Raw genomic sequence first — 27,218 nt, 5'->3', positions numbered from 1 at the left:
ACAAATCTTTGTGTGAATGTATGCTTTCATTTCTTTAGAGAAAATACCTAGGAGTGAGTTGGTTGCATTGTATGGTAGGTGTTTGATTATTTAAAAAGAAAAACTTGCCAGACTTTTTTTCAAAGAGGTTGTACCTTTTCATTGCCACCAGTGGTGTATGAGAGGTCTGGTTGTTCCGCTTCCTTGTCAACACTTAGTATGGTTAGTTTTCCTAGTTTTAGCCATTCTAGTGTAGTGTTATCTCAGTGTGGTTTTAATTTGCATTTCCCTGATGAGAAATGATGTTGAGCATCTTCGGGTGCTTATTTGCTTTCCATATGTCTTCTTGAGTGAGGTGTCTATTCATATCTTTTGCCCATTTTTAAGTTAGGTTGTTTGTCTTACTGAATTGTAGAGTTTCTTACATATTGATTTTTTTTTTGCAAATATTTTCCCTTAATCTGTGGCTTGTCGTCTTAGTGCAAAGAAGAGCGAAAGTTTTTAATTTTAGTAGTCTGCTTTCTTTCTTTTTCCTCAGTATTCCTGCTTTTTGTGTTATATTTAAGAAATCTTTGCCAAGGTCACCAAGATTTTTTCTTGTGTTTTCTTAGAGATGTCTTATTATGCTTTTAGTTCATACTGTGCTTTCTGTTTTTTAGGGGTTTTTTTCATGGTGAATTACATTGATTTTTAAATGTTAAACACACCTTGCATTTCAGGTGGATAAATCCCACCTGGTCATGGTGTATTATTTTTATATACTGTTGGAGTCAGTCTGCTAACATTTTCTTGAGAATTTTTACATTTATGTTCAAAAACGATGTTTGTCTATAGTGTTTTTATAATTTTTTTTTTTTTTGCATTACGCAGGCCTCTCACTGTTGTGGCCTCTCCCGTTGCGGAGCACAGGCTCCGGACGCGCAGGCTTAGCGGCCATGGCTCGCGGGCCCAGCCGCTCCGCGGCATGTGGGATCTTCCCGGACCGAGGCACGAACCCGTGTCCCCTGCATCGGCAGGCGGACTCTCAACCACTGCGCCACCAGGGAAGCCCCTATAATGTTTTTGTCCAGTTTTGGTATCAGAGTAATCTTGGCCTCATATTGAGTTGCGAGGTACATACCCTCTTTAGTTTTGTGGAAGCGTCTGTGTAGAATTGGTATTATTTCTTCCTTCAGTATTTGGTAGAATTCATCATTGAAGCCATCCGGACCTGAAGTTTTTTGGGAAGGTTTAAGCTAAAAATATAATTTTTTTAGTAGACATAGGGGTATTAAGATTATCTTTTTTTTTTTTTTTTTTTTTTTGGGTACACAGGCCTCTCACTGTTGTGGCCTCTCCTGTTGCAGAGTACAGGCTCCGGACGCGCAGGCTCAGCGGCCATGGCTCACGGGCCTAGCTGCTCCGCGGCATGTGGGATCTTCCCGGACCATGGCACGAACCCGTGTCCCCTGCATCAGCAGGCGGATTCTCAACCACTCCGCCACCAGGGAAGCCCTGTCTGTTTTTTTAATGAGCTTTTGTAGTTTGTATCTTACACAGATTTTGTTTTTCTAAGTTGTCCAATTTGTTGCTATAAGGTTGTTCATAGTATTCCTTATTATCTTTTTAATATCAATAGAAAATGTAGTGATGTCACTTCTCTCATTCCTGCTACTAATTTTGTCCTTTCTCTTTTATTCCATTATCAGTCTGGCTAGACTTATCTCAGAGAACTAGCTTTTGGTTTCATTGATTTTTCTATATTATTTTTTCTGTTTTCTACTTCATCGACTTCTGTTCTTATTTTTATTATTTCTTATGCTCATTTTGAGTTTATCTTGTGTTTTTTTGTCCTTTTAAGGTAGAAGCTGAGGTCGTTGTATTGATGCTGCTTCTTTGAGTTGCTTCTGTTGAGTGCCATAAGCTGCCTGCTAGGTGCTGTTCCAGTGGCACATCACAAACATTGACATGTTGTCTTTTCATTTTCATTCAGTAAAAAATACTTTCTCATATCCCCTTGACTTCTGTGGCCCATTGGTTATTCAGAAGAGTGTTCCTTAGTTTTCAAATATTTGGGGGATTTTCCAGGCATTCTTTTTCTGTTATTGACTTCTAATTTAGTTCCCTTGTCAGAGAACATAACTTTCCATAATTTGAATTACGTATTTTAAAGCTTAACTGATTTGTTTTATGACCCAGAATATGGTCTTGGTAAATGTTTCATTTTGACTTGAAAAAGACACAAGTTCTGCTATTGTTGGGTAGAGTGTTCTGTAAATATTATCATGCTGGTTGATAGGATATGGAAGACTTGAACAGCACATTGATTTTCTGTCTCCTGTTCTATCAATATATATGGAAATCTTCTATAATTTTTTTGGATTGGTCTGTTTCTTCTTTCAGCTTTGTTGGTTTTTGCTCCTTGCATTTTAAAACTCTTGTTAGTGCGTAAATGCTTAAGATTGTTAGGTCGTCTTGATGAATGTGTTTCTTATTTTTTGAAGATTTGATACTTTTCTTTTTTAAAAAATTTATTTATTTTTGGCTGCATTGGGTCTTCGTTGCTGTGCGCGGGCTTTCTTCAGTTGCGGTGAGCGGGGGCTACTCTTCATTGCAGTGTGCAGGCTTCTCATCGTGGTGGCTTCTCTTGTTGTGGAGCATGGGCTCTAGGCGCGTGGGCTTCAGTAGTTGTGGCATGCGGGCTGAACAGCTGTGGCATGCAGGCTCAGTAGTTGTGGCTCGTGGGCTTAGTTGCTCTGCAGCATGTGGAATCCTCCCAGACGAGTGGTCGAACCTGTGTCCCCTGCATTGGCAGGTGGATTCCTAACCATTGCGCCACCAGGGAAATAACTGAATGTGCTCCTTTACCATTATAAAATGACCTTTATCCTTGGTAATATTCTTTGCTCTGAAATCTGTTTTGTCCAGTATTAATATAACCAGATCTTTTGACTAGTGTTAACATGGTCTCTTCCCCTACTTTCTACCTTATGAATTTGTCTATTCTAGGAGCTAATATAAGTGGAATTATATAATATTTGTCATTTTTTGTCTGGTTTATTTCACTTTTTCATTTTGCATAGTGTTTTCAAGATTCATCCATGTTTAGCATGTATCAATTTCTTTCTTTCTCTTTTTTTTCGGATTTTGGAAACCTTGTAATTGAAGTATATATACACAAATACATATATGCATGTATAGTCACTTAAATGTTTAAACTCTTCATATATTGAAGTTATATAACTGTGTATAGCTTGTTAATTTTCACAAAATAAAAATGTATGACTTGTATCCAGATTATGAAACAGAATATTATCGTAGTATTCATACCCCAGAAGTTCCCCTTTGCTCCCTTCTAGACAGTGGCCACCCCACAATCCTGTCTTCTGATAGCAAAGAGTAGTTTTAGTAATGCTTATCTTGTTAAAAATGGTACCGTAACCTCTACTTTCTCTTGTATCTCTGTTTATGAGATTTCATGTTTCTTTGATTTATCTAAATTTGTTTCGTTACTATGTAGTATTTCACTGTGGAGCCCATTGTATGAAAATGCAATTAATTTTATTGGAAAACAGTTTGGGAGCATCTGTAAAACCTGAAGATACATATATTCTATAACTGTTAATTTTTAAGTCTGTATAATGATATCCCGACACGAGTTATTTTTACCTTTTGACTATTGTGAATAATGCTGCTGTGAACATTGGTGCACAGGTATTTGTACAATAGATCAGTACTTTGGGTATATACCTATGAGTGGTCCCTGCTTCTGATTCTTTTGGGTATATATACCTATGAGTGGAATTGCTGGGTCTTATGGTTAATTCCATGTTTACCTTTTTGAGGAATTGCCAAACTGTTTTCCCAATCTCTGCCTTGTAAATCGGGCATTTAGAACAATTACATTTAATATGATTATTGATATGGTTAGATTTAAATTTGTAATCTTACTGTCTGTTTGCTGTCTGTCTCATCTGTGCTTTGTTTCCATTTTACAATTGTTCTCCTTTTTTATGATTCCATTTTATTTCTTCTTGGCTTTTTAACTACTCTTAATTCATTCAACCATCAGTTTCTTTACTTTGTGTCCTTGGCTTATACAGTCCTCCACTCATTAGCTTTCTGGTCTTGGGAAAATGACTTAAACTCTCCTAAACGGTGAAGAACTGGAGCTTCTTGCATTTCACCACCCTGTTCCTACAGTCTCTATGCTCTGGTCATCTCTGTATGAGAGCTGAAATAGGGCAGAATGTTGCCTTGTTTAACATCAGTTGGGAATGTGTGTGTCAGTGGACTCAAATTTTTCACCCTTCTTGTGTCTGTGAATGATCTTGAGAGTGCAAAAATTGATTTGGGAGGTTACAAAAAATTTTAGTGAGCGGGTGAATTAGCAAATATGGAATTTGTGAATAAAGAAGATCAGCTGTATATGTGCCACATAAGGTGGTTGTGTGGATTAAGTCAGTTAATCCAAGTTAAGTGCATGAAACAGTGCCTTGCACTGATATTTCAGAATTTTATTTGGTAAGTTAATTTTTGGTAGTTTATATGTCCAAGTAAAAGTGGGGATATTTTCATGTCTAACTCTTGGTAACGTTGCGTAATACAGAATTGTGCTGTTTGCATGTAGTGAAATCTAGGTTTCCCACCTTGCTTTTTTTCTTTCTTGGTCAGACTTGCCAGAGGTTTGTCAATTTTGTTGATCTTTGGTTTCATGGATTTTTAAAAATTGTTCTTTTTAAATTTTTCTCTAATACTTGTTGTTTTCTTCTTTCTGCTTGCTTTGGGTTAAGTTTGCTCTTCTAGTGTCTTAAAGTGGAAGGTTAGGTTTTTTTTTCTTTTTTTTTAAATCTTAAACGATATGTGAAAATATTTACGGGTATATAGGGCTCTTAATTTCATAAAATAATAATTCAAGTCATATCAATACATGTTAAAAAGAAGCTTCTAATTTTCCAAATATTTTGATACAAAAAAATTTTAAACAAATATTTTATAGACGTTTTGTGAGAAGAATATAAGGATAGTTACAAGAAACATGCTGTTCAAGTGATCTTATTCAGTTCACTTGGCCTTCTTCAAATCAGTTATAATCAGCATGATTCCAATGAAGGTTAGGTTGTTGATTTGAGATCTTTCGTATTATAGACACTTACAGCTATAAATTTCCCTGTGAACACTGCTTTTGGGCTCTACACTGTAAGTTTTCATATGTTGTGTCTTCATTTTTATTCCACTCAAATTATTTTCTGATTCACTTTTGATATCTTCTTCAATTTATTGGTTATTCATTAGTGTGTTGTTAAATTTCCACATGTTTATGAATTTGCCAACTTTTCTCCCATTATTGAGCTCATTACTTTGTTGTGTTTGAAGAACATACTTGGCATCACTTTTATGCTTTTATTGAGGTTTGTTTTATGGCCCAGCGATTGGTCTTTCCCAGAGAATGTTCCATATGCAGTTGAGAATGTATATTCTGTTGAGTGGAGTGTTCTGTAAAAGTCTCTTAGGTCTGGTTGGTTTATAGTGTTGTTGCAGTTATCTGTTTCCTTGTTGATCTTCTGTTCAATTCTGTCCATTATTGAAAGTGGAGTATTGAAGTCTCCAACTATTATTGTTCAATTGTCTGTTTCTTTCATTTTTGTCATTTATTAAAAGTTGCATGTATTTTGATGCTGTTACTAGGTGCATGTGTTTCTAGTTGTTATGTCTTCTTGATGGATTGACCTTTTTTATCATTATCAAACGTCATTATTTCCAGTAAGTCTTTTTTAAAGTCTAGGTATTTTGTCTGATACTAGTACAGCCACTCCAGTTTTCTTGTGGTTGTTGTTTGAGTCTCTTTCCCCATCCATTTACTTTCACTCTGTATCTTTGAATCTCAAGTGTGTCTCCTGTAGACAGCATATAATTGGATATTTTTTTAAATCCAGTCTGACAACTTTTGTCTTTTGATTGGATTGTTTAATCCATTCACATTTAATGTTATTGATATCACTGAATTTACATTTGCCCTTTTACTTTCTGTTTTCTATATGTATTTTTAATGTAGCGTTTAGATTTCATTAGTGATCTTTTTAAAAAATATATCTTAAGGGCTTACTATACACATCTTAATCAGCTTTAGATTTTTTTTTTTTGTCTTTTGGCCGCACCACTCTTACAGATCTTAGTTCCCTGACCAGGGATTGAACCCAGGCCCCTGGCAGAGGAAGCCCAGAGTTAGCTTTAGATTTATACTAGCTGAATTCCAGTAATATATAGAACCTTTACTGCTGTATGGCTTGATTACCATTTTCCTTTTGTTTTTAATTTTATTTTTGGCTGCATTGGGTCTTTAGTTACAGCATGCAGGATCTTTTGTTGCGGCGTGTGGGCTTCTCTCTAGTTGTGGCACATGGGCTCTGTAGTTTGCGGCACACGGGGCTCTCTAGTTGAGGCACGAGGGCTCAGTAGTCGTGGCATGCGGGCTTAGTTGCCCTGCAGCATGTGGGATCTTAGGTCCCCAACCAGGGTTTTGAACCCACATCCCCTGCATTGCAGGATGGATTCTTTACCACTGGACCACCAGGGAAGTCCCCCCATTTTCCTTTTTTTATATGGTATTGTCATTATATGTATCATATCTGTTAATGTTACAAACCCAACAGTGCATTGCTGTAATTATTACTTTACCATCTGTGGTTACTTCCATAGCATATTGCTATTTTGCTTCTACCCACCTCTTTTTGGGCTGTTACTAGGAAATATATTACATTTATATTAAAGTGTGTGTTGTAAGCCATAGTATTTTACAAAATATCATTTCATCCAACTGTTTTTTTGCAATAGCAGTTAAGAAAAGAAAGGATTAAAAAAATGTATTATTATCTTTAGTGGGGTCACTTAACTTTCAGCCTGAAGAACTTCCTTTAGTATTTCTTGTAAGTCCAGTCAGCTAGCAACAAATGCAATTTTTGTTTATCTGGCCAAGTCTTTATTTCACCTTCTTTTTATTTTTTTGCGGTACGTGGGCCTCTCACTGTTGTGGCCTCTCCCATTGCGGAGCACAGGCTCCGGACGCGCAGGCTCAGCGGCCATGGCTCACGGGCCCAGCCGCTCTGCGGCATGTGGGATCTTCCCAGACTGGGGCACGAACCTGTTTCCCCTGCATCGGCAGGCGGACTCTCAACCACTGCACCACCAGGGAAGCCATCACCTTCATTTTTGAACAGTGGCCTTCCCGGATATATGATTCTTGGTTAACATTTTTTTTTTTTCTGTTTTGACACTTTATATATGTAATCCCACTGCTTTCTGGCCTCCATTATTTCTTTTTTTTTTTTAAATTTCCTGTGGAGATTTTATTGAAATATCAGATTTATAGATTACTTGAGGGAAGGCTGACAATTTTGCAATACAGTTTAAGGGGCTACTCTTTGTTGTGGTGCACGGGCTTCTTATTGTGGTGGCTTCTCTTGTTGCAGAGCATGGGCTCTAGGTGCGTGGGCTTCAGTAGTTGCAGTGCGTGGGCTCAGTAGTTGCGGTGCACAGGCTCTAGAGCGCAGGCTCAGTAGATGTGGCACATGGGCTTAGTTGCTCTGTAGCATGTGGGATCTTCCCGGACCAAGGCTTGAACACGTGTCCCCTGCATTGGAAGGCGGATTTTTTTTTTTTTTTTTTGTGGTACACGGGCCCCTCTCACTGCTGTGGCCTCTCCCGTTGCAGAGCACACGCTCCGTTCACGCAGACTCAGTGGCCGTGGCTCACAGGCCCAGCCGCTCCGCGGCATGTGGGATCCTCCCTGACCGGGGCATGAACCCACGTCCCCGGCATCGGCAGGCGGACTCTCAACCACTGTGCCACCAGGGAAGCCCTGGCAGGCGGATTCTTAACTGCTGCACCACCAGGGAAGTCCCTGGCCTCCATTATTTCTGCTAGAAGCCAGCTGTTAAATTTATTGGGGTTCCCTTGTAAGTGACTTGTCATTTTTCCTATTGGTTCTTTGAAGGTTTTCTCCTTGTCTTATACCTTCATCATTTTAACTCTGATGTATCTGTCTGTGGGTCTCATTGTGCTTATCTTACTTGGAGTTGTTAGAGCTGCCTGCACGTGTAGGTTATTGTTTTTCAATACATTTGGGAACTTTTTTGTTATTGTTGCCTTGAATATTTTTTCTGCTCCTTGCTCCCCTTTCCTTCCAGTACTCCAGTTGTATGTTCATGTATTTATTTCTGTCTCATATTTCTCTCAGGCTCTGTTCGTTTTTCTTCATCCTTTTTTCTCTCTACTTCTCAGCTTGGCATAATCTCTATTAATCTAAGTTTAAGAATTCTTTTTTTTTTTTTTTTTTTTTTTTTGCTGCACGCAGGCTTTCTCTAGTTGTGGTGAGTGGGGGCTACTCTCCGTTCCGCTGCACAGGCTTTTCGTTGTGGTGGCTTCTCTTGCTGCGGAGCACGGGCTCTAGGCGCAAGGGCTTCAGTAGTGGCAGCACGCAGGCTCAGTGGTTGTGGCACGTGGACTTAGTTGCTCTGCAGCATGTGGAATCTTCCCAGACCAGGGATCAAACCCGTGTCCCCTGCATTGGCAGGCGGATTCTTAACCATTCAGCCATCAGAGAAGTTTCAAGGATTCTTTTTTAATTTTTTGGTGTTTTTATTTTTGGCTGTGTTGAGTCTTTGTTGCTGCATGTGAGCTTTATCTAGTTGTGGCGAGCGGGGGCTACTCTTCTCTGCTGTGTGCAGGCTTGTCACTGAGGTGTCTTCTCATGTTGTGGAGCACGGGCTCTAGGTTCGTGGGCTTCAGTAGTTGTGGCACATGGGCTCAGTAGTTGTGGCTCGCGGGCTCTAGAGTGTAGGCTTCAGTAGTTGTGGTGCACGGGCTTAGTTGCTCCACAGTATGTGGGATCTTCTGGGACCAGGGCTCGAACCCGTGTCTCCTGCATTGGCAGGCAGATCTTAAGCACTGCGCCACCTGGGAAGTCCCAAGACTTCTTTTTCTTGCCAGTTCAAATCTATTGTTGAGCCCCTGTAGTGAATTTTTGATCTCAGTTATTGTATTTTTCAACTCCAGAGTATCCATTTGTTTGTTTTTTATAATTCTTGTTTTTGTTACTATTTCTATTTGATAAAAGTTGTCATCATACCTTTCTTTAATTCTTTAACCATATGTCTCTTGAATTCTGTGAACATATTTATAATAGCTGCTTTAAACTCTATTCTGTTAAATCTGACATCTGGACACTATCACAGGTAGTTTCTTTTGCCTGACTTTTTTCCAGCATGTGGGTCATACTTCTCTGTTTTTCTGCATGCCTGGAATTTTTTTTTTTTCCTGCGAACAGGATATTTTAGGTGCTGGTCCCCCCAAGCCCTTCCCAGATACGTTACTGTTATTTATGTTGCTACTGGCTGGATTATTTTAAGGAGGTGAGTTTCTTTCTCAACGTGTTGTTATGCCTCAGTATCCTCAGGGAGGTGCGGTTTTGATGTGCCCACAGTCACCCTGCGATGACAGTGGCACACATAGGGCTGTCTCCTACTCTCACCCACTTAACTGCTGCGTGTGATCACCCAGCAGTTAAATTCCGTGGATTTTTGTCCATTGCGCCATTGTTTTCAACAGCGCTCAGGGAATAAATTCCTCTACAGACCTAATGCAGTGAAATTGGTGGCACCTTCCAAGGATTAGCTTCTGAGATTAATGTTTGGTATCTGTTCTAACCCCAGGAGGGTTCCTCCCAGCTGTCTTATTCCCCAGTTCTCTCCTGCAGACCAGCTGGTCTGTGGTCTAGGCTGTATCTTCATTAGATCCCTGATTCTCTACTCAGTTCTTTTCACCACACCTTATGCCGTTCTTGAGAATGAATGCCCTTGGGTGTAAACTTCTCCATGCTCTGTTGCAAATGAAGTCATTTCTGAATTTTCAAAGCTTTTCTTGACTAGATTGCTGTTTGCTCTTGGACTGTTTCCAAAGGCTTTAAATGTTTTGGTTTTTTAAAAGATTTTCTCTAGTTCAGCTGGGGAGCAGGTAGGCAGAAGTCCTCATGCAGTCATGCTGGTAGCCGAGCTCTCCAATATGATCTCTGTCTTGGAGAGTGAAGATCAGATTCACACATCTTGCATATTTTGTGTCCCCCATAGTTCTGGCTGTAGTCCTTGACACACATTATAGGTGTTCAATAAGTTTATGCTGAATCTAGTGAAATTGCAATTAATCAGTCTGACATACCGCTTAAGATACCAGCTCTGAATTCAGATGACTGGGTTCAATCCTGGTCTGTGAACTTGGCAGAAGTGTGACTTTGGAAAGCCACTTACCCCCCCTCTAAGCATTTGTGTTCTCATCTGTAAGTGGGATACTCTGTATCTCACAGGGTTGTTGTGAGGAGAGAGGGAAATAATCCATGAGTAAAAGCACTTAGAACAGTATCCCATTTTAAGTGTTCTGTAAACGTTAGTGATCATTAGTAGTCCTTGTTGACTGACACTGCATAAAAATGGAGAGCCGATATACATGCAACTTGAAAAAAACACTAATCACTAAAAATACTGTTTTTTTGTTTGACAGCTACATCAAAATTTATAGCCCGAATTTTAATGCAAATACGGTAATCTAAATTTTTCAGTAGCCTTTTGACCTTTCTCCCCAAAATGTCACCTGTGTTTTTGCAGTTCTTTTTTGGAGTTCTGAGCTGCTTTAAGGGAAGTCTAAAACCAAGTTCTACAGTGTGTTATCTACTGTCCAACAGTGGGCGCTCTCGTTACAGTGGAACCTCAGGCATGAGTCCTGATATTCCTAGTGCTGCCGTTAAATATTGTACAGACTTACACAGAAATGCATTTAGTTAGGTATTACTGATAGTAGTGGTTTCCGCCTTACATTTGAGGAGGCAGAAAGCCGTATAACGTATGACTGGAACAGTAGGTTGATGTGAAGCTCATTCTGGGGGTTTACTTCAAAACCTGTGGAGTGTATTTTATACAGATTCACTGTTTGTGTATGTGTACCATCTTCAAATACCTTCTTTATTTTGATTCCTTGGCATGTTTGTGCACAACCAGGGTAATTTTCTCAACTGCTTGTTTGGGGATACATATATCCCTTCCTCTTTTCCATGCAGTGGGCTTCCTGCAGGCAGAACTGCCTTGACTGGCCAGCCTTTGGGTGGGTGTGCTCCCTGCCCCTGCGGGGAACTGCTGCTCAGCCAGGGTACTGACTGCCCTTCCTCCGCAAGCACTCGTGTTTTATGGGAACAACTGTCTCAAGTTGACTGGTCCACATGGGGCCTGAGAGGGCCAGGGGAGAGGAGGGTGCAGGGCTTGACCCACTGGGCTTGTTCCTGCTGCTGCTGCGGGATCATCCAGATGCTGTCCTGTGAGCCCCCTCTGGCCCAGAGCCCTCTTGTGTGCTCCCACTTCTGCATGTTTGAGGGCTGTGTGTTCCATCTGATCAGATCTACTAGTTTTCCACATTTTGGGCATCCCCTGTGATTTATCAGTCACGAGACGGATCTCCTTTTGGTTTTTCAGCACAGTTTTGCGATTGTGGTTATTTGTTTGTTTTTAGTCTTTTTTTAAAAAAATTATTTATGTATTTGGTTGTGCTGGGTCTCAGTTTGCAGCACGTGGGATCTTCGTTGCCGCCGTGCGGGATCTTTAGTTGCGGCAAACGGGCTCTTGGTTGGCAGGATGCAGTTAGTTCACCTGACCAGGGATCGAACCCAGGTCCCCTGCATTGGGAGCATGGAGGTCTTAATGACTGGACCACCAGGGGAAGTCCCTGTTTTTAGTCTTTTATGTGGTCTGGGGATAGAAAGGGAAAGACTGCAATATGTGCTCAGTTTATCATCTGGAAAACCTGAAAGATAATGAAAAGCTATTTGAAATGAATTGGTTTTAGGGTTCAGAGTAGCTCTCCTTTTAGCTACTCTTTGATTGATTAAGAATCTCTCCTTGAACCTAGCAGGAGATAACTGGCATTGTATTTTAATGGCAAGGCTCTTGAAGAGTGAGTACCTTTGTTGAGTATCAGAATCTTCTCCCTTGAAGAAAGAAGCTCTAAATTTATATAATTGTGTTGAAGATATCCTCAGAACTCTGGAGAGAAAAAATATGTTCCATTTTCTTATTGGCAATGCTTGCAGCTCTTTTCTCAACAATTAGGACCCACCTATACCTCCTTCCCCAAGCTATACTTTCTAGGTAGTGGAAGTGGAATTCTCATGCAGCTGCATTCAGCATTCATTGAAGAGCTGCAATATAGCAAACCAGTGGTTTCCTGTTTTGTAAAGTTTTATTGGAATGCAACCATACTCATTCACGTCCATCTTGTTTAGGGCTGCTTTTACTTTATAAAGGCAGATATGAGTCATTGCAACTGAGATCATCAGTCAACAAGTCTAAAAATACTTAGCGTCTGGCTTCTTGGAGAGCATAAAGAAAGTGGGTTTTGGAGTCTCCTGAGTGTGGTGTCTGCTTGGCTCAGGAGAAGGAAAATGTGGACTTTGAATGTAGAGGTGAGGTGGAGAGGCACAGAGCTCCTGCCTTCATTGAGCTTGTTTTTGTTTTGGACTCATCAGATTATCTTGTTTGATAGACCTCCTAAATTGACCTCCTGCTTTCTCCCCACTTATCCCATTTCACTGCTTCTGATCAAGCCCCCTCTTTCCTGATTTACAGGGTGTCTGCACAGATCACTGATAGCTTCTTCCCTGTTTTGATATCCGTTTCTCCCCATTGTATATACAAACTGAAGCCCAGTCCTCATTCCTTCCCTCTCTCGAAGATCACCACTTGTCCTGAAATTGGTGTTCCATCATTCCCCTGCTCTTTTCCTGTGCTTTCACTGCATCCATATTCATCCCTGAACAATGCCTAATACTGTTTTGTGTAATTTTATAACTTCCTATAAGTGGTATACTGTGTTTTTTCTTCTTCACCTTGCTTTTTTTTGTTTTGTTTTGTTTTTGTTTTTGTTTTTTTTGGCGGTAATGTGGGCCTCTCACTGTTGTGGCCTCTCCCGTTTGCGGAGCACAGGCTCCGGACGCGCAGGCTCAGTGGCCATGGCTCACGGGCCCAGCTGCTCCGCGGCATGTGGGATCTTCCCAGACCGGGGCACGAACCCCGTGTCCCCTGCATCGGCAGGCGGACTCTCAACCACTGCGCCACCAGGGAAAGCCCCACCTTGCTTTTTGACAGATATTTATGACTTTCCAGCCCTATTTCTTTGAATCTTACTTTTGTCTGGCGTTCCGGTGTATGGATGTACTACAGTTCATCAGTCCTTTCTACAGGCTCTTTTTTTTCCTAGTTAAGTTGACCTTTTGTTTTTATTTCTTTTTTAAATAGCTTCATTGAGATATAATTTATATACCATAAAAATCACCTGTTAAAACTATACAGTTCAGTGGTTTTTAGTATATATGCAGTGGCACAGCAATCACTGTTATCTAATTAGAAATTTTCGTCATTCCCCGAAGGAAATGTTTGTAGCCGTTTTTAGTTCACTTCCTATTTCCCTCACCCTTTCCCCCACTGCAGATTGAAGGTAATCTATTTCTGTCTAAAGATTTGTCTGCTCTGGAGCTTGTAAATGGGATCTTTTGTGGTCTTTTGTAACTGGCTTTTACTTAGCAGAATTTTTTTTTTTTTTTTTTTTTTTGGTGGTATGCAGGCCTCTCCCGTTGTGGAGCACAGGCTTCGGACGCGCAGGCCCAGCGGCCATGGCTCACGGGCCCAGCCGCTCCGTGGCATGTGGGATCCTCCCGGACCGGGGCACAAACCTGTGTCTCCTGCATCGGCAGGCGGACTCTCAACCACTGCCCCACCAGGGAAGCCCTAGCAGAATGTTTTTGAGGTTCATCCATGACGTAGCATGTGCCTGATGGGCTTTTAAGTTGTTCACAATTTTTTATTATTACAAATGATACTTTTTATGTTATTTTTAAAGTGACTTTACTATTAGTAAGAGTAAAAACCAGTCTTATTGTTATCATTTGTTGAAGCTCTGGTAGAAAAAGAGAAAGATAATGCTTACCACAGAAATACAGCTGAGTGCCTCCAGGAGTGAGTATGGCGTGGTCCTTGCCTTTGGAAGAACTCACAGTGTAGCTGGGGGTTAGAATGACAAACAAATTATAAGACCATAAAAGTGCTACAAGTGAATAAGCAAAATTGGGAGGAAATGCAGGCGGAGAAGTTAATTTTTTGAGGGATGTGTACAAAGTGTTATAAAGTGAATGGCATTTGATGTGAGTCTAGACCTTGGAAAATTAATAAGGTTTCCGGAAGTGGGTGTTGGTTGGGCGGAAGAAGGAGGAGCAGAGGTGTTGAGAGATGGAAGGGCGTCTTCCAGGAACTGGGGAGATCTGGCGGCCTGAGCAGTGTTTGGCAGGACAGTGTGGGTAAGGGCTGGACTCATTGGTCTGCACCTGCTGTGGTATCATTGGAAAAATTAGGGAAGATGAAGGCACAGCCACATTTGTATTTAAGAAAGAAAACTGACAGCATAGAGTGTGGGCTGGAGACAGTAGAGTCTGGCGGTGGGGCAGCCCATATGAAGGCTCTTCCAATCTTTTGGTGAGAGGTGATGCCTGATGTTGGTAGTGGGAATGAGAGGAGATGGTGTGGAGAGGCATTTTTCAGGTTAAATTGACAGGACTTACTGGTAACGGGCGATAAGGGAGAGAATTCTAAGATGACTCCCATGGTCTCTGTCTTGGACAACTGAGTGATTTGGGAATTTGGTAACTAACCGCCACGTAGTCAAGAGTAACTTGTTGCGATGGAATCTTTAAGGACTAAAATAGCCTATCTTATAATTTAAAGATTACTAAAAGTATTTTATTTACAATTCAGAAATGAAGCAGGTTCATACTGAGCCTATGATGTGTCAGTTTCAGACTTGAAAGTTCAAACTACTATTAATTATCACTTCCTTATAGCCAAAAGAATGCAGTGGTGTAAAGATCCCTGTCGATGCCAGTAAACCTAATCCAAATGATGTGGAGTTTGATAATCTGTATTTGGATATGAATGGAATCATCCATCCCTGTACTCATCCTGAAGACAAGTACGTAACCCATTTTTGTTACTGATGTCACAGATTACAGAGGAGTACTATTTGATATTACATCGTTTGCTTGTCATTGTAGACCAGCACCGAAAAACGAGGATGAAATGATGGTTGCAATCTTTGAGTACATTGACAGGCTTTTCAATATTGTAAGACCAAGACGGCTTCTGTACATGGCAATAGACGGAGTGGTAAGTGCTAAATCCCCCATTTTTGTTTTTGCTGTGTTCCCAGTGTCTAGAATGAAAGTAAGCTAAATCGTGAAAAATGTTGGCTATAGTGAATTTGAGAAAGAAAGCCTCATCTTTCAGTTTATTCATTCAAATGTATTTTGTGTATGTGCCTGTTTTGTGCCGCATCCCGTGAGGGGCTGGGGATGTCAGTGACTGCCCTTGCTTTGAAGGGCTCGCCACTTAAGGGACAGAGGCAGAGGTAGACGTGCAAGGTTAGTTACCCAGGGCCTTCCTCGGGCCTTAGACGGCACTTGCAGGGGCCTTGAAGGAGGGGGAGTCAGTGCTACAAGGGAGTGAGGAAATAGAGAGGAGGGGGCGTTTGTCCCATTTTTTGAAGAGTTAAGAATAATTGGAGATTGGGAGGGCAGGGGCAGAGGAGGGAGGTGGATGTGACAGATGTGGGGAAGGAGGACCTTCCAGATGTCTCAAATGTGCCAGGTCACACACTTTCTGTGTCTCTGGCCACACTGACATGCTGGGGCAACTGCAGGTGTTTAGATTGGAAAGAGAAGTAGAGAGAGGGGCTTGAGAAGGCCTTTCTTGTCACACTCAGTTTGGCTTTTATCCTATATGCAGTGAGTAGTCATCACGATAACTTCGGTGGGGACTAGCTTATAATAATACCAAGTGGTTTCAGTTATAAATGACCAGCAAACTGTATATCAGGGTTCAAGGAAAGTTAGGGTAAATCATAACCCTAAATTTATTTAGCCATATACACATTGATTCCCTTTCTTCTAGATTTAATAATTTTGGTGGCTAATGAAATAATTTTGAAAATCTGGAAAACTTGGGTCCAAGAAGCTTAACTTTTCTGTGAGATACTGTTTACTCAAAGAAAAATCTTAAGCTACCTGAAAACTTAAGTTGCAGTTAAAGTGTAGTGAGGAATAAAGGGAACAGGAATATGTCCTATTTGGAGCAGATTGCAGTTCACATTAGCTAAGTTTCTTGAAGAAGCTCTTTCACTGTACTCCGTTGTGCGCTTCTGCTGAATCAGGTCTAAGTTATATGCACACGCGTATGTGTATGTACACGCTCTTGTCTATAACTCATGTTTTGTTAAAATATAAATGTAGATCATAGAACCTAAAAGAGTTAGATTAGGTGGTCTCATTTTACAGGAAAGGGAACTGTTTAAAGAGAATATGAAATAACTTATTTCATGTAGGCAGGATACTTGAGAGTCCCTTCCAGCCCCAAACCCAGTTCAGTAACTGCAAAACCTTGCAGTTCACTTCACTTCATTCAGGCTTACCCAGTGATTGTAAGTTACATTTGGTTCGAGTGATTTAAGAGTACTTTTGATTAAAACCTTGCTCCTTTTCTACCTGCTGTGCCTTATTATAGACACAGAGTGATAATTATGAACCTTATTGTGGGAAATACAAAAAGGCTTTTAAGGTCTTGTGAGTCCCATTTGGAGACCATCCTTCCTTTTAGTCGTGGACAAAGGGAAGGTCTTCCTGATCCTAGTTCTGTAGAAACCACTCACTTGCTGTGTGCTGAGTCTTTTGAGTAAAGTGAGTTTTCCGTGTCTGGGGTGCCTGAAAGCGTCGTAACCCAGTGGAACTGGCCTTGGGGCATGGACCCTGCAGTATTAAGTGCTGTGGCCTCATAGGATGTTTGTCTTTTTGACATGTCACTCACTCACCTAAGTTCAGCGTTCAAGGTTCTTGGTCCAAATATAAGCTCCCAGGATCTACTGTCTGTCATGAAAAGATTGTTTGGACATATTGCTTAACTTTTCCATTTTAGCGTACTATTTTTGTAAGACTAACTGATTCAAAATAATGTACAGATTTACTTACGAATGTTTGGAACAGTATTATGTCACTATGAAATACCTGTTTTCAGGCACCACGCGCTAAAATGAACCAGCAGCGTTCAAGGAGGTTCCGAGCATCCAAAGAAGGAATGGAAGCAGCAGTAGAGAAGCAGCGAGTCAAGGAAGAAATACTGGCAAAAGGTAAAGAACATGCATCTTGAGGTTGGACTTATCAGATGTATGCAGACGGGGGTGTAGGGGTGGAGACTTCTCCGTACAAATAGGTACGGTTTTAATTTAATCAGGACCCCAGGATAGCCAAGGGAAATTGACGTTCACCGTTGAGGAAAAGTAGTTAATAGAATCATTTATTCCATTAATAAGCTTGTTCATTTCCAAACTCTATAGTAAACGGGAAACTTGGGAATAAAAGGAGGGAATTCTGGTAGGGAGAGCAAATTGTCAACTTCTGTCAGGGCGAGTGCAGCCCTTCAGCTCACTTTATAGATCTGTAAACTAGAAACACATGAAGAGTGCTTCTTACTTCCTTTTCCTCTGGGGGCTGTTAGGAAGCTACAGTTGTGTAAGCATTTTCCTCAAGTCAGTCTTGGTGGCATGCTTGCTGCTTCTCCCTAGAACTCAGGTCTGGATGAGGAGGCCTGGGATGATGGGACCATGTTTCCAGGCTTCCCCTGAGTCATGAACACTCTCACTTTGGGTTGAGGCAGCAGGCACCGAGGTAGTGAGGTGCCCAGGCCTCCCTCAGTTCAGGGAGGGGGTTGTGGGGTGGAATGTGGTCATCTTGGCAGTTCCTCAAAGCCCTGATGGGTCCAGAGGTGAGAGTTGGCTGAGGGTCATAGAGGAGGACGACCAGGGCCCTGACGCCCCGGGACCGCTTCTTCCAAGATGCCTGTGGGTGTGCTGCAGTGCAGGGCGGTGCTGGCAGGGTGGCTTGTTTGGTGTTTTGTTCCATGAGGCAAAATGATAGACCAGGAAAGCCACGGTTATTGGTTCAGGATGTTGCATTTGGCAAGTGGAAAAAGAGACATAGTGTAGTTGGCCGAGGCTTATAATTACACTGCCTTTAATGTTATTTTAATTTGCTGGAAGTGTGCAAGTATGTGAGTATTTTAGCTGCAGCTTGGAATTAATACTCTAAAACCTGTTTATATTTATAACAGGCTGTCTTTGCTTTTAGAGATGTCTTCTTTCTTGAAGATGTTATAAAATATATTTGTGTCTTGAGAAAAAGCTAATCAGTGATATAGAGGAAAAAATAGGATTTCTAAATCCCTCTAGGTGATACAAAGCTGTGATAAATTCAGCATTTTAACTTTGTTTTTCTAAGGCCCCTTCATCTTCAGAACTGTTAGTAGGATCAGAGCCCCTAACCTCTGTGTGTGTGTGTGTGTGTGTGTGTGTGTGTGTGTGTGTGTTCTTTTGCCAGGGGCATTAGGAAGAATGTCATAATTTTTGTATTTTTATGTAACAATAATAGTATCTTCTGTGTACCATGTATTGTTTGACAGTCATGTTAAAGCTTACTTTAAATTGAGGGGAGGAATCTTATTTTCTTCGGAAAGGGGGATCATTGTTCCTCAGGTGACAATACTTCTCCTTCTTTGTATTTCAACTTATTGTTTTTGTTGTTCTGGCCTAATATCGAATAGTTACCTCACTGTTTATGGGGAGAACAAAGCATTGCCCCTTTTTCTCTAGGTGGCTTTCTTCCTCCAGAAGAAATAAAGGAAAGATTTGACAGCAACTGCATTACACCAGTAAGTAGTCTCATACTTTGCTAGTTATTGCTAACTCTTAAATGATAGGTTAATTTATTTCCTTCTATCATTTTAGGGAACTGAGTTCATGGACAATCTTGCTAAATGCCTTCGCTATTACATAGCTGATCGTTTAAATAATGACCCAGGGTGGAAAAATTTGACAGTAAGTTTCATATTTTCGTACTTTAAAAAGATTAGGGTGGGGCCTTCCCTGGTGGCGCAGTGGTTGAGAGTCCACCTGCCGATGCAGGGGACATGGGTTCGTGCCCCGGTCCGGGAAGATCCCACATGCGCAGAGTGGCTGGGCCCGTGAGCCATGGCTGCTGAGCCTGCGCGTCCGGAGCCTGTGCTCCGCAACGGGAGAGGCCACGACAGTGAGAGGCCCGTGTACCGCAAAAAAAAAAAAAATAAAGATTAGGGTGACGATTTGAGGCTGTCCTTTGATACGACTGATACTATTTGTCCTTTTCCCCCCATAAAATACTGGTTGGCTGTTAGAGGAAGGAGAAGCTTCCAGGGTTATTAGAAATGGGGTGCCTTGCATGGTCTAGTTAGAGACAGCTGATTTTCTCTCAGTGCCAATTTTGTACTCTTACCATCACTGCGAAGCCATAAGATGGGACTCATGATTTAAAATACATATATATGAAAGTCATTTCTGTTATTAGAAATCAAAATACAGCAAGATTAAAGTCATGGGACTGCCTCTAAAGAAAATTCTCCTGAGAATTTAAGCAAAACTTTTATATAATAGAAATTATAATAAGCTTGTTTCCCTATTAATTAGATTTGGTACATTATATTTAATGGATATCTCTTACTGATTACTCTCAGGGCTTATATCGTTCGATGCTGTATACTTGAGTAGCAGTGAGAAGAGTAGAAACTTGTGAACTGAATCTGTTTTTCTAATGGCTAAGTTTGACACAAACATTTCATTTTTTTTCTATTCCAAGTAGTAAGTTAACCAATGAAATAATTTTGATGTTTAACACATGCACACCTAATTAAGAAAAATTTCTAATTAATAACACTGTCTTAATAGAATTATCCCAGTTTATTTTAAGACATTCAATTCTGTTGATTTTTGTGCTAGAAAACTGGGGGTGAGCTACAAATGTTAAAAACTGTTTTTTATAGGTTATTTTATCTGATGCTAGTGCTCCTGGTGAAGGGGAACATAAAATCATGGATTACATTAGAAGACAAAGAGGTAAAATTCACTTCTAAATATTTGATTATATGTTCCATTTTAAAAAAGACAAGCCATTGTATAGAAAATATTTGGTAAAATGTGATATTCCTATAGTATAAAATATATTTACTTCAATATATATTTCCCTTCTCTCTAGCCCAGCCTAACCACGACCCAAACACTCATCATTGCTTATGTGGAGCAGATGGTAAGTTTCTTCTTTGGGATCTGAGTCTCTTGGATTAAACATAGCAAGTTGATGGGTTGGTGTGTAGTAATGGATTATTTGTGGTTGCCTGGAAATTCTAAAATGCCTTGCTTATTTTATGTGTGAGGGGGAACTAGTATAGAGTTGTTGTTCAATCTGTGATTAACATTCACCTATCTAGAATTTTTGTTGTTGTTGTTACATTTTTTCAACTTTTTAATATGGCCGCACATATCTTTAAAATGGAATGTTTCCAAGTGTCGACTCCTGAGTGGTAGTTAGATTCTAGGCCCACATTTCTGTAGGAGATCTTGTTGGCCTCTAGGAAGTTTTAGGCTTTTTGGCTTTGCTGCCTCTATGTGCTCATTTGGGCTTTTCTTTGCGTTGGTGTCTTGTGTTATGATAATGTCTTGCCTTTGGTTATGGGGTAAGGGTCTTCTAGGGTGCTCACTGTTTGCTGTTTCGTTGTTGTTGATTGATAGCTGATCTCATTATGCTCGGCCTTGCTACACATGAGCCCAACTTTACCATTATCAGAGAAGAATTCAAACCAAACAAACCCAAACCCTGTGGTCTTTGTAATCAGTTCGGACATGAGGTCAAAGACTGTGAAGGTTTGCCGAGAGAAAAGAAGGGAAAGGTAAGAACTTCGAGGTGGTAGTAGCCTCATTTAAAATTTCTTAATTTTATTTTTTATTGTGATAAAATATTGATATATATCAACACAACAGAAAATACACCTTTTTAACCACGTTTAAATGTACAGTGCGATGGCATTAAGTATATCTAGGTTGCCTCATTTTAAAAATGGATAAAGAGAAGACAGTGGTTGATTAGATTTTTACCTACCTGCTCCGTTACCCCTCATAGAGGTGTATCTTTCAAAGCTCTTTAAAGTAAACACAAATTAACAACCACGCATGAACTCATCCTTTCTACTCCCCACTTTCCTAACACAGCTTATAATCTACATGAGGCTGAGGTCATATAGGTAATAATGCCCATTGCACTTGATTTGTTTGTAGAAGTTATTTGTCTCAAATGGTTATTCTTCTTAAAAGGAACTATAAATCAGGTATGTTAAACTTCTTGGTATTTTTTTAACGGCATATGTATTTTATTTTATTTATTTAGTTAAAAAAATTATTTTATTTATTTATTTTTTGGCTGTGTCGGGTCTTAGTTGCGGCACACGGGATTTTTCTGTTGCGGCGCGGGCTCTTCGTTGCAGCACTTGGGCTTCTCTGTAGTTGTGGCATGTGGGCTCTGTGGTTTGCAGCATGCAGGCTCTCTAGTTGAGGCGCGCAGGCTCAGTTTCTCTGCGGCATGTGGGATCTTAGTTTCCCGCCCAGGGATTGAACCCGCGTCCCCCGCATTGGGAGGCAGATTCTTTACCACTGGACCACCAGGGAAGTCCCCTTGGTACTTTTAAGTTACTCCTAGTTTCTACATATTCTGGGTTCCCTTGATTATATCCATTCTCCTTTAAAGGGGTTTCTGTTTTAAGAATATGGTACCTCTTTAAAAGACATGTTGAGTGAAAAAAGCAGGTAAGAAGTATACGTATTCACAGAGAAGGATGAGGCATATACATTAAAATGTTAATATTGGTTGGGTGAAGGTCAGGGTTTGGCAAACTGCAGCTCTCCAGATTTGACGTATTAGCTAAGAGGGTTTTTTTTCGTTTTTTCAAGACTTGTAAAAACAAAACAAAACATGAAAGAATATGCAGCAGAGACCATATACGTCCCGCTCCCCAGGCTAAAATATTTAGTGTCTGGCCCTTCGCAAAAAACGTTGGCCAATCCCTGGTCTAGGTCTGATTGAGGTTAGGGGTAATTTTTATTTTTAAAATGGTTTGGTGAGTTCTTTTTTATTTAATACTTGTAATATTAAAGTGAGTCTTGCTTTAGAAAAAGCCATAATGTTTGTGTGGGTGGAGAAAATTCCAGGGTTCAGAGTAGATGTGTTGAGTCTTCATCCCCTTTCTTGCAGCACGATGAACTGGCGGACAGTCTTCCTTGTGCAGAAGGAGAGTTTATCTTCCTTCGCCTCAGTGTTCTTCGTGAGGTATGTAGCAGTGACTCTTGGCATCGGGCCACTAAACCAGGGTGCCTTTTCATGGCTTTAATGGCAACGTTCCTTCTTGGTTGCAGTATTTGGAAAGAGAGCTCACCATGGCCAGCCTGCCATTCACATTTGATGTTGAGAGGAGCATTGATGACTGGGTCTTCATGTGCTTCTTTGTGGGAAATGACTTCCTTCCTCACCTGCCGTCCTTAGAGATTAGGTATGTGTGTTTGTGTCGGTCTTCAAACTGTTGTTTTAGCCTTCTTGCCTTTACAGTGCACGCTGGTCCTAATACATAATGTTTGTTTCCTGGTGGCAGGGAAGGTGCAATTGACCGTTTGGTTAACATATACAAAAATGTGGTACACAAAACTGGGGTAAGTTCACTCTTGAATAATTTCAAAACAGAAGTATTTGCTTTTATAAGAAGATCATTTTACATGTATTTTATCACTTACAGGGTTACCTTACAGAAAGTGGTTATGTCAATCTGCAGAGAGTACAGATGATCATGTTAGCAGTTGGTGAAGTTGAGGATAGCATTTTTAAAAAGAGAAAGGATGATGAGGTAAAGTGTTTCTATTGCAGTAGCTAAATTGCTCCTGTCTCTAATAGGCTGTGATGATCCTGTGATTGTCCTTTTAACCTCTTTGAGTGCGCTGTTAAATCACTGTAGTGTATCAAACACCAATGTAATCACGAGTGGTCAGTGCTTTGATGATTTTATAAAGGCTGTGATGCTTGCTGTGTGGAACTATGTACTGCACCCTGTGTGAGTTGCATTGCAATTTCTTCTCTCTTAATCTTAATTAAGGTATAAATCCAAACACCTGTCCAATCAATAGGACATGAAATGAGGGTTCCAAAGCTAGAAGAATGCTGGAATTGAACTAGTGTGTTTTATAGGCACTGTTTATGCTCTGGACCTAGGAACTCTGTACTGTGGTGGCAGAGTATCGGGGGTCTGGGTGGGATTACATCAGTCAAGGCAGGTGGTTGCAGCTCTGTGTAAGAAACGTAGACATAAAAGAAGGAAATAAAGTCACAAAGCACCCGGGAATTAGTTACCTGTGATAGGGTGAGTGCTTAGGTGAGAAGTCCAGGTTTCTGGCTGGGGTAGTTGGGAATTTGCTGGTGCCATTCACCAAGGTAGCAAGCCCCAGGGGTAGAGCAGGATGGGGTGGGGATAAGGTAGAAGTGAATTTCGTTTTGGAGGTACTGAGTTTGAGGGGCCACAGGACACCTGAGAGGAGAAAAGTCCATGAACCAATTAGATGGATATATGTAGAGCGCAGGTCATAAGTCTTTTGAAAGGAGATTTGAGAACTATTGGCATGTGGGAGATACCTCCCATCATGAGTGTGAACTTGATGTCCCTGGAAGCTCATATAGAGTGAAAGTGCCTCCATCAGGAACCTTGAGGAGCGTGGACGTTTAAGGAGAAGGCGGGGCCGGGGGAGGAGGTCCCTAGAGAGAGGAGAAGCCTTCCTGCTGCCTGAGGTGTCAGAGCGGGACGGACAGGCCCCTAGTCTTCAGCCAGGGCTTGAGATGCCCTCGGGAGCTGAGGGCTGGAGGGGCAGCAGCCTGGAGGCAGAGTGGGCTGGAGGATGACCGTGGGGAGTTGCCAGGGAGACCAGCAGTGGGTAAAATGAGCAGAGAGCAAGTGGAGGAGAACGCTTAGAAACTGGTTTTCTACAAGTCACATGGCTCTTGTGAGCAAATAGCAACATATCACTACCTTGCTTCACGATTTCCTAACAGGTTAAAACATGTCATTGTCTCTGACAAGATATTATGTTCTCTTCAATTTTGTGTACTGTAGTTAGGGGCCTCTTCTTTAGAACTTTGGGTACCATTTTGTGTAACAGTGAGTGGACTGTAGGCATTCTTTCAAAGCCTTTGGTATTTGATAATCTTCACATGTAAAATTCAGATAACTAACTTTGGGATATCAAATGTCTACCAGAACAGCCGTTTTTAACTAAGTCTTCAACAATTACAGTGGCTCCACTTGAACTGCTGCCATTTTGCTTAAGGAATAAACTATATATACTGTGTACGACTTGGTGTAAAAATCTCATGTTAGACAAGTCCCTTGAGGTGGCTTTAGCAGATTCTGTACTATTAAATATTGATGGTATTTGGCATTAGAATTGGATGTATAGGATTTGATAGACTCCAAAGTGCTTCAGATTTAAGTATGTCATGTGGTTTCCAGCTGGCCTGGCAGAGAGGGCGTTTTACAGCTTTGGATCTTTTTTGGTGTCCTTGACATCATATGATGTCTGTTAGCATGGTTGGGCATTGGGGAAATTAATGAACCCTCGGAAATTCAATATAAAAGTGTCTGGCTCACTTGGTGGGGAAGTATCTGGGGAATTCAATATAAAAGTATCTAGGGAAGTGTGTCCACGGCTTTTGCCAGATTTCCAGAGGAATTCATAGCACACAAAAAGATTAAAGATCAGTAAGGTCCGTCCAGGTGGACTTGTTCTGCTTACGCAGCCACGTCCCTTAAAAATAGCAAAATAGATAGTAGAATAGGAATACATCAATATTTGTTATTAAAATTGAACAGTTAGGTCAGAAATGTATAGTTTTTATTTAATGAGTTTTGATGTTTGCCTTTCATCTTGCAAATGTTCATTTATTCAGCAAATATTTCTTGTTTACCGTGTGTCAGGTAGTATTCTGAGCGTTACTGATACAACAAAAAATGAAGCAAAAAAGCAGACGAAATTTCTGACCTCATGGAGCTAACATTCTTCCGGTGGAAATGGACGATCAACACAAAAACAAAGTGTAGTGTGCAGGGTGTTAGAGAGTGCTAAGTGCCATGAAGGAAACTAAAGCAGGGCAGGAAGTGCCTGGGGAGGTTGCAACCCTAGAAAAGGTGGCTGGAGAAGGCCTCACTGACGGATGGCTTTGAGGAAAGACCTGAAGGATGTGAGGGAGCGAGCCAGGCAGATGTGTGCGGAAAGAACATTTCAGACAGGGAACAGTCCGTGCGAAGGCTCTAGGGCAGGAGCATACGCAGGATGTTTAGAACAGCGAGGAGCCAGGAGCCACTGTGGTGGGAGCAGAGGAAGCAAAGGGAAGCGAGTAGAAGAGGTCAGAAAGACGATGGATCTGGTAGAGCCCTCTAGGTCACTGACAGGACTTCAGCTTTCAGTCTGCATCATTTAAGCATAAAAGTGACAAAGATCTGACACATACTGTAAAGCCGTCACTGTGGCTGCTGTATGGAGGTAAAGGCAGAAGCAGTGAGCCCAGTTAAGAGGCTCCTTTGCAGTAATCCAGGGGAGCCAGCATGGTGGCAGTGAAGGTGAGAATAGGTGGCTGGATTCTGAACGTATGTTGAAGCAGGAACCAATGGGGGATGAAATCCTAGGTGTGAGAGAAGGAAAGGTGTCAAGAATGACTCTAAGGCATTTTTTCTGAGCAGATGAAAGACGGTCTGGTCTGAGCAGCTGTGATGAGAAGACTGGGAGGTGCAGGGCTGGGGGTGGGGTTCTGTTTTGGACACGTCAAGCTTGAGACGTGAGGGTGGGGGTGTTGAGTTGGGAGAGGCTCTGGCTGGAGAGTCATGAGACGAGAGGATTCCTTCTGTGAGCGCAGGGAAGTGGGGAGGTCCAAGTATCGGGCCCGGAGGGGCACCAGCGTTACAGGGACAGCGTGGGGGCTGGGAGGCTGTTGAGTGAAGGCAGCAGCAGGAGTGAAAGAACCAGGTGAGTGTGGTGTCCTGGCAGCCCAGTGCAGAGGGCACCATTCCAGAAGGAGGAGTCGTGGTCAGATAAGAGACGTTTCCTTAACAACAGGGGCAAAGCTTCATCAGAGAAGTGGGTGGTGTTCACGTCTTAGGAGGTTTGCAGGAGTAGGTCCCCATGTATCCAGCATTCAGCCCCTCCTGCAGAAAGCACAAAGCTCACATCTCGTTAGGTGTCCTGTTGTGGGTGGAAGTGCTGCGAGTAGGGTGACAGTATAGTACCTGCCGTGGTCACCTTAGCTGTCGTTTCAGTGCCTGGACACTCAACAGAAATGCAGGCGTGGGAGGAGTGCTTTCTGGGGAAAGGGGGCCTTTGAGTGGCTCACTTGGGGGAGCCACTAGTTGAAACTATGGCTACATTTTGAAAATGAGTGGAGGGAAGAATCAAGGCAGACTGGACACTTTCCTGTGAATTTAACTGGCCCAGAATAAACAGTATAGACATCTGAATTTTCTTCCTTCTTTCATTAGGTCGACTTATTGCAATCTTGGTGGGTAGTGTTTGCATAGAGCCCCACTGCTCTCTTTACCCACTTGTGCCACACATGTGACAGCGCTAGAAACTGTCCAGCCCTTTTTAGGCAATAGAGGCCCATTATTAAATTGTCGTGTTGATTTTTAAAAATTGTCATCTTCATTATTAACTATCTTCAGCTACAGCTTAAAAAATTGTTTTCTTACTTATGTGTATCTTCTCCATTATTGGCAGCCTGTTCACTCCAGGGAAAAACCAAGGGTCCTTGTCATGACTCTTGCATTCTTTCCTGAAATGATGTTAAAAACTACCTGAAAAAAAATTTGAGGAACATTTTAAATTGTATCTAAACTCAATTTAGAATGCTCTCTATCCATCTGCAGTTCTGATAAGCAGCACTTTGAACACACAGTCCATTGCCTGGTTTAATTATGTACCTAGGTTTCTGGGGTCTTCCTTTAAAACTTTAATTGTCTCCCGAATCATTCCTGGTAATGTTTAACTCTTACATTTTTGTGTAATTATTTGACAGAATATGTGGATTTTATACTTTTAGGACAGTTTTAGAAGACGACAGAAAGAAAAAAGAAAGAGAATGAAGGTGAGTTTTAGCTAATATCATAAGACTGGCAATGGTATCAGTTTACGATTTGGGAGGAAGATGTTCATTACAATAGCTCTTTATTCCTTACGGGCTGGGAGTTGGT

The 27,218-nt window shown here is 41.3% G+C and overlaps 1 protein-coding gene across 3 annotated transcripts in view; it reads left to right on the top strand.

Moving 5' to 3' along the window:
* XRN2 (5'-3' exoribonuclease 2) overlaps positions 1-27,218 on the top strand; it is an 80,918-nt gene that overhangs the window by 3,235 nt on the left and 50,465 nt on the right. For 2 of the 3 annotated variants that reach the window (XR_004345743.1, XM_032604844.1), the window contains exons 2-14: positions 14,885-15,012; positions 15,095-15,206; positions 17,106-17,217; positions 18,736-18,794; positions 18,871-18,960; positions 19,938-20,010; positions 20,150-20,200; positions 20,683-20,840; positions 22,196-22,270; positions 22,357-22,490; positions 22,590-22,647; positions 22,731-22,838; positions 27,068-27,112. Coding sequence is in view for 2 of the 3 variants with exons in the window: in XM_032604844.1 (XP_032460735.1) it covers positions 14,885-15,012; positions 15,095-15,206; positions 17,106-17,217; positions 18,736-18,794; positions 18,871-18,960; positions 19,938-20,010; positions 20,150-20,200; positions 20,683-20,840; positions 22,196-22,270; positions 22,357-22,490; positions 22,590-22,647; positions 22,731-22,838; positions 27,068-27,112 (1,203 nt within the window). In the remaining variant the exon portion in view is untranslated. Of the gene's footprint in view, positions 1-974; positions 1,092-14,884; positions 15,013-15,094; positions 15,207-17,105; positions 17,218-18,735; positions 18,795-18,870; positions 18,961-19,937; positions 20,011-20,149; positions 20,201-20,682; positions 20,841-22,195; positions 22,271-22,356; positions 22,491-22,589; positions 22,648-22,730; positions 22,839-27,067; positions 27,113-27,218 lie in introns of those variants that run through there. The other variant, XM_032604845.1, reaches the window with a different exon arrangement.

This window comes from Phocoena sinus, chromosome 15 (genome assembly GCF_008692025.1).
Source record: "Phocoena sinus isolate mPhoSin1 chromosome 15, mPhoSin1.pri, whole genome shotgun sequence".
NCBI lineage: Eukaryota > Metazoa > Chordata > Mammalia > Artiodactyla > Phocoenidae > Phocoena > Phocoena sinus.
This window is presented reverse-complemented; position numbering and strand designations above follow the sequence as displayed.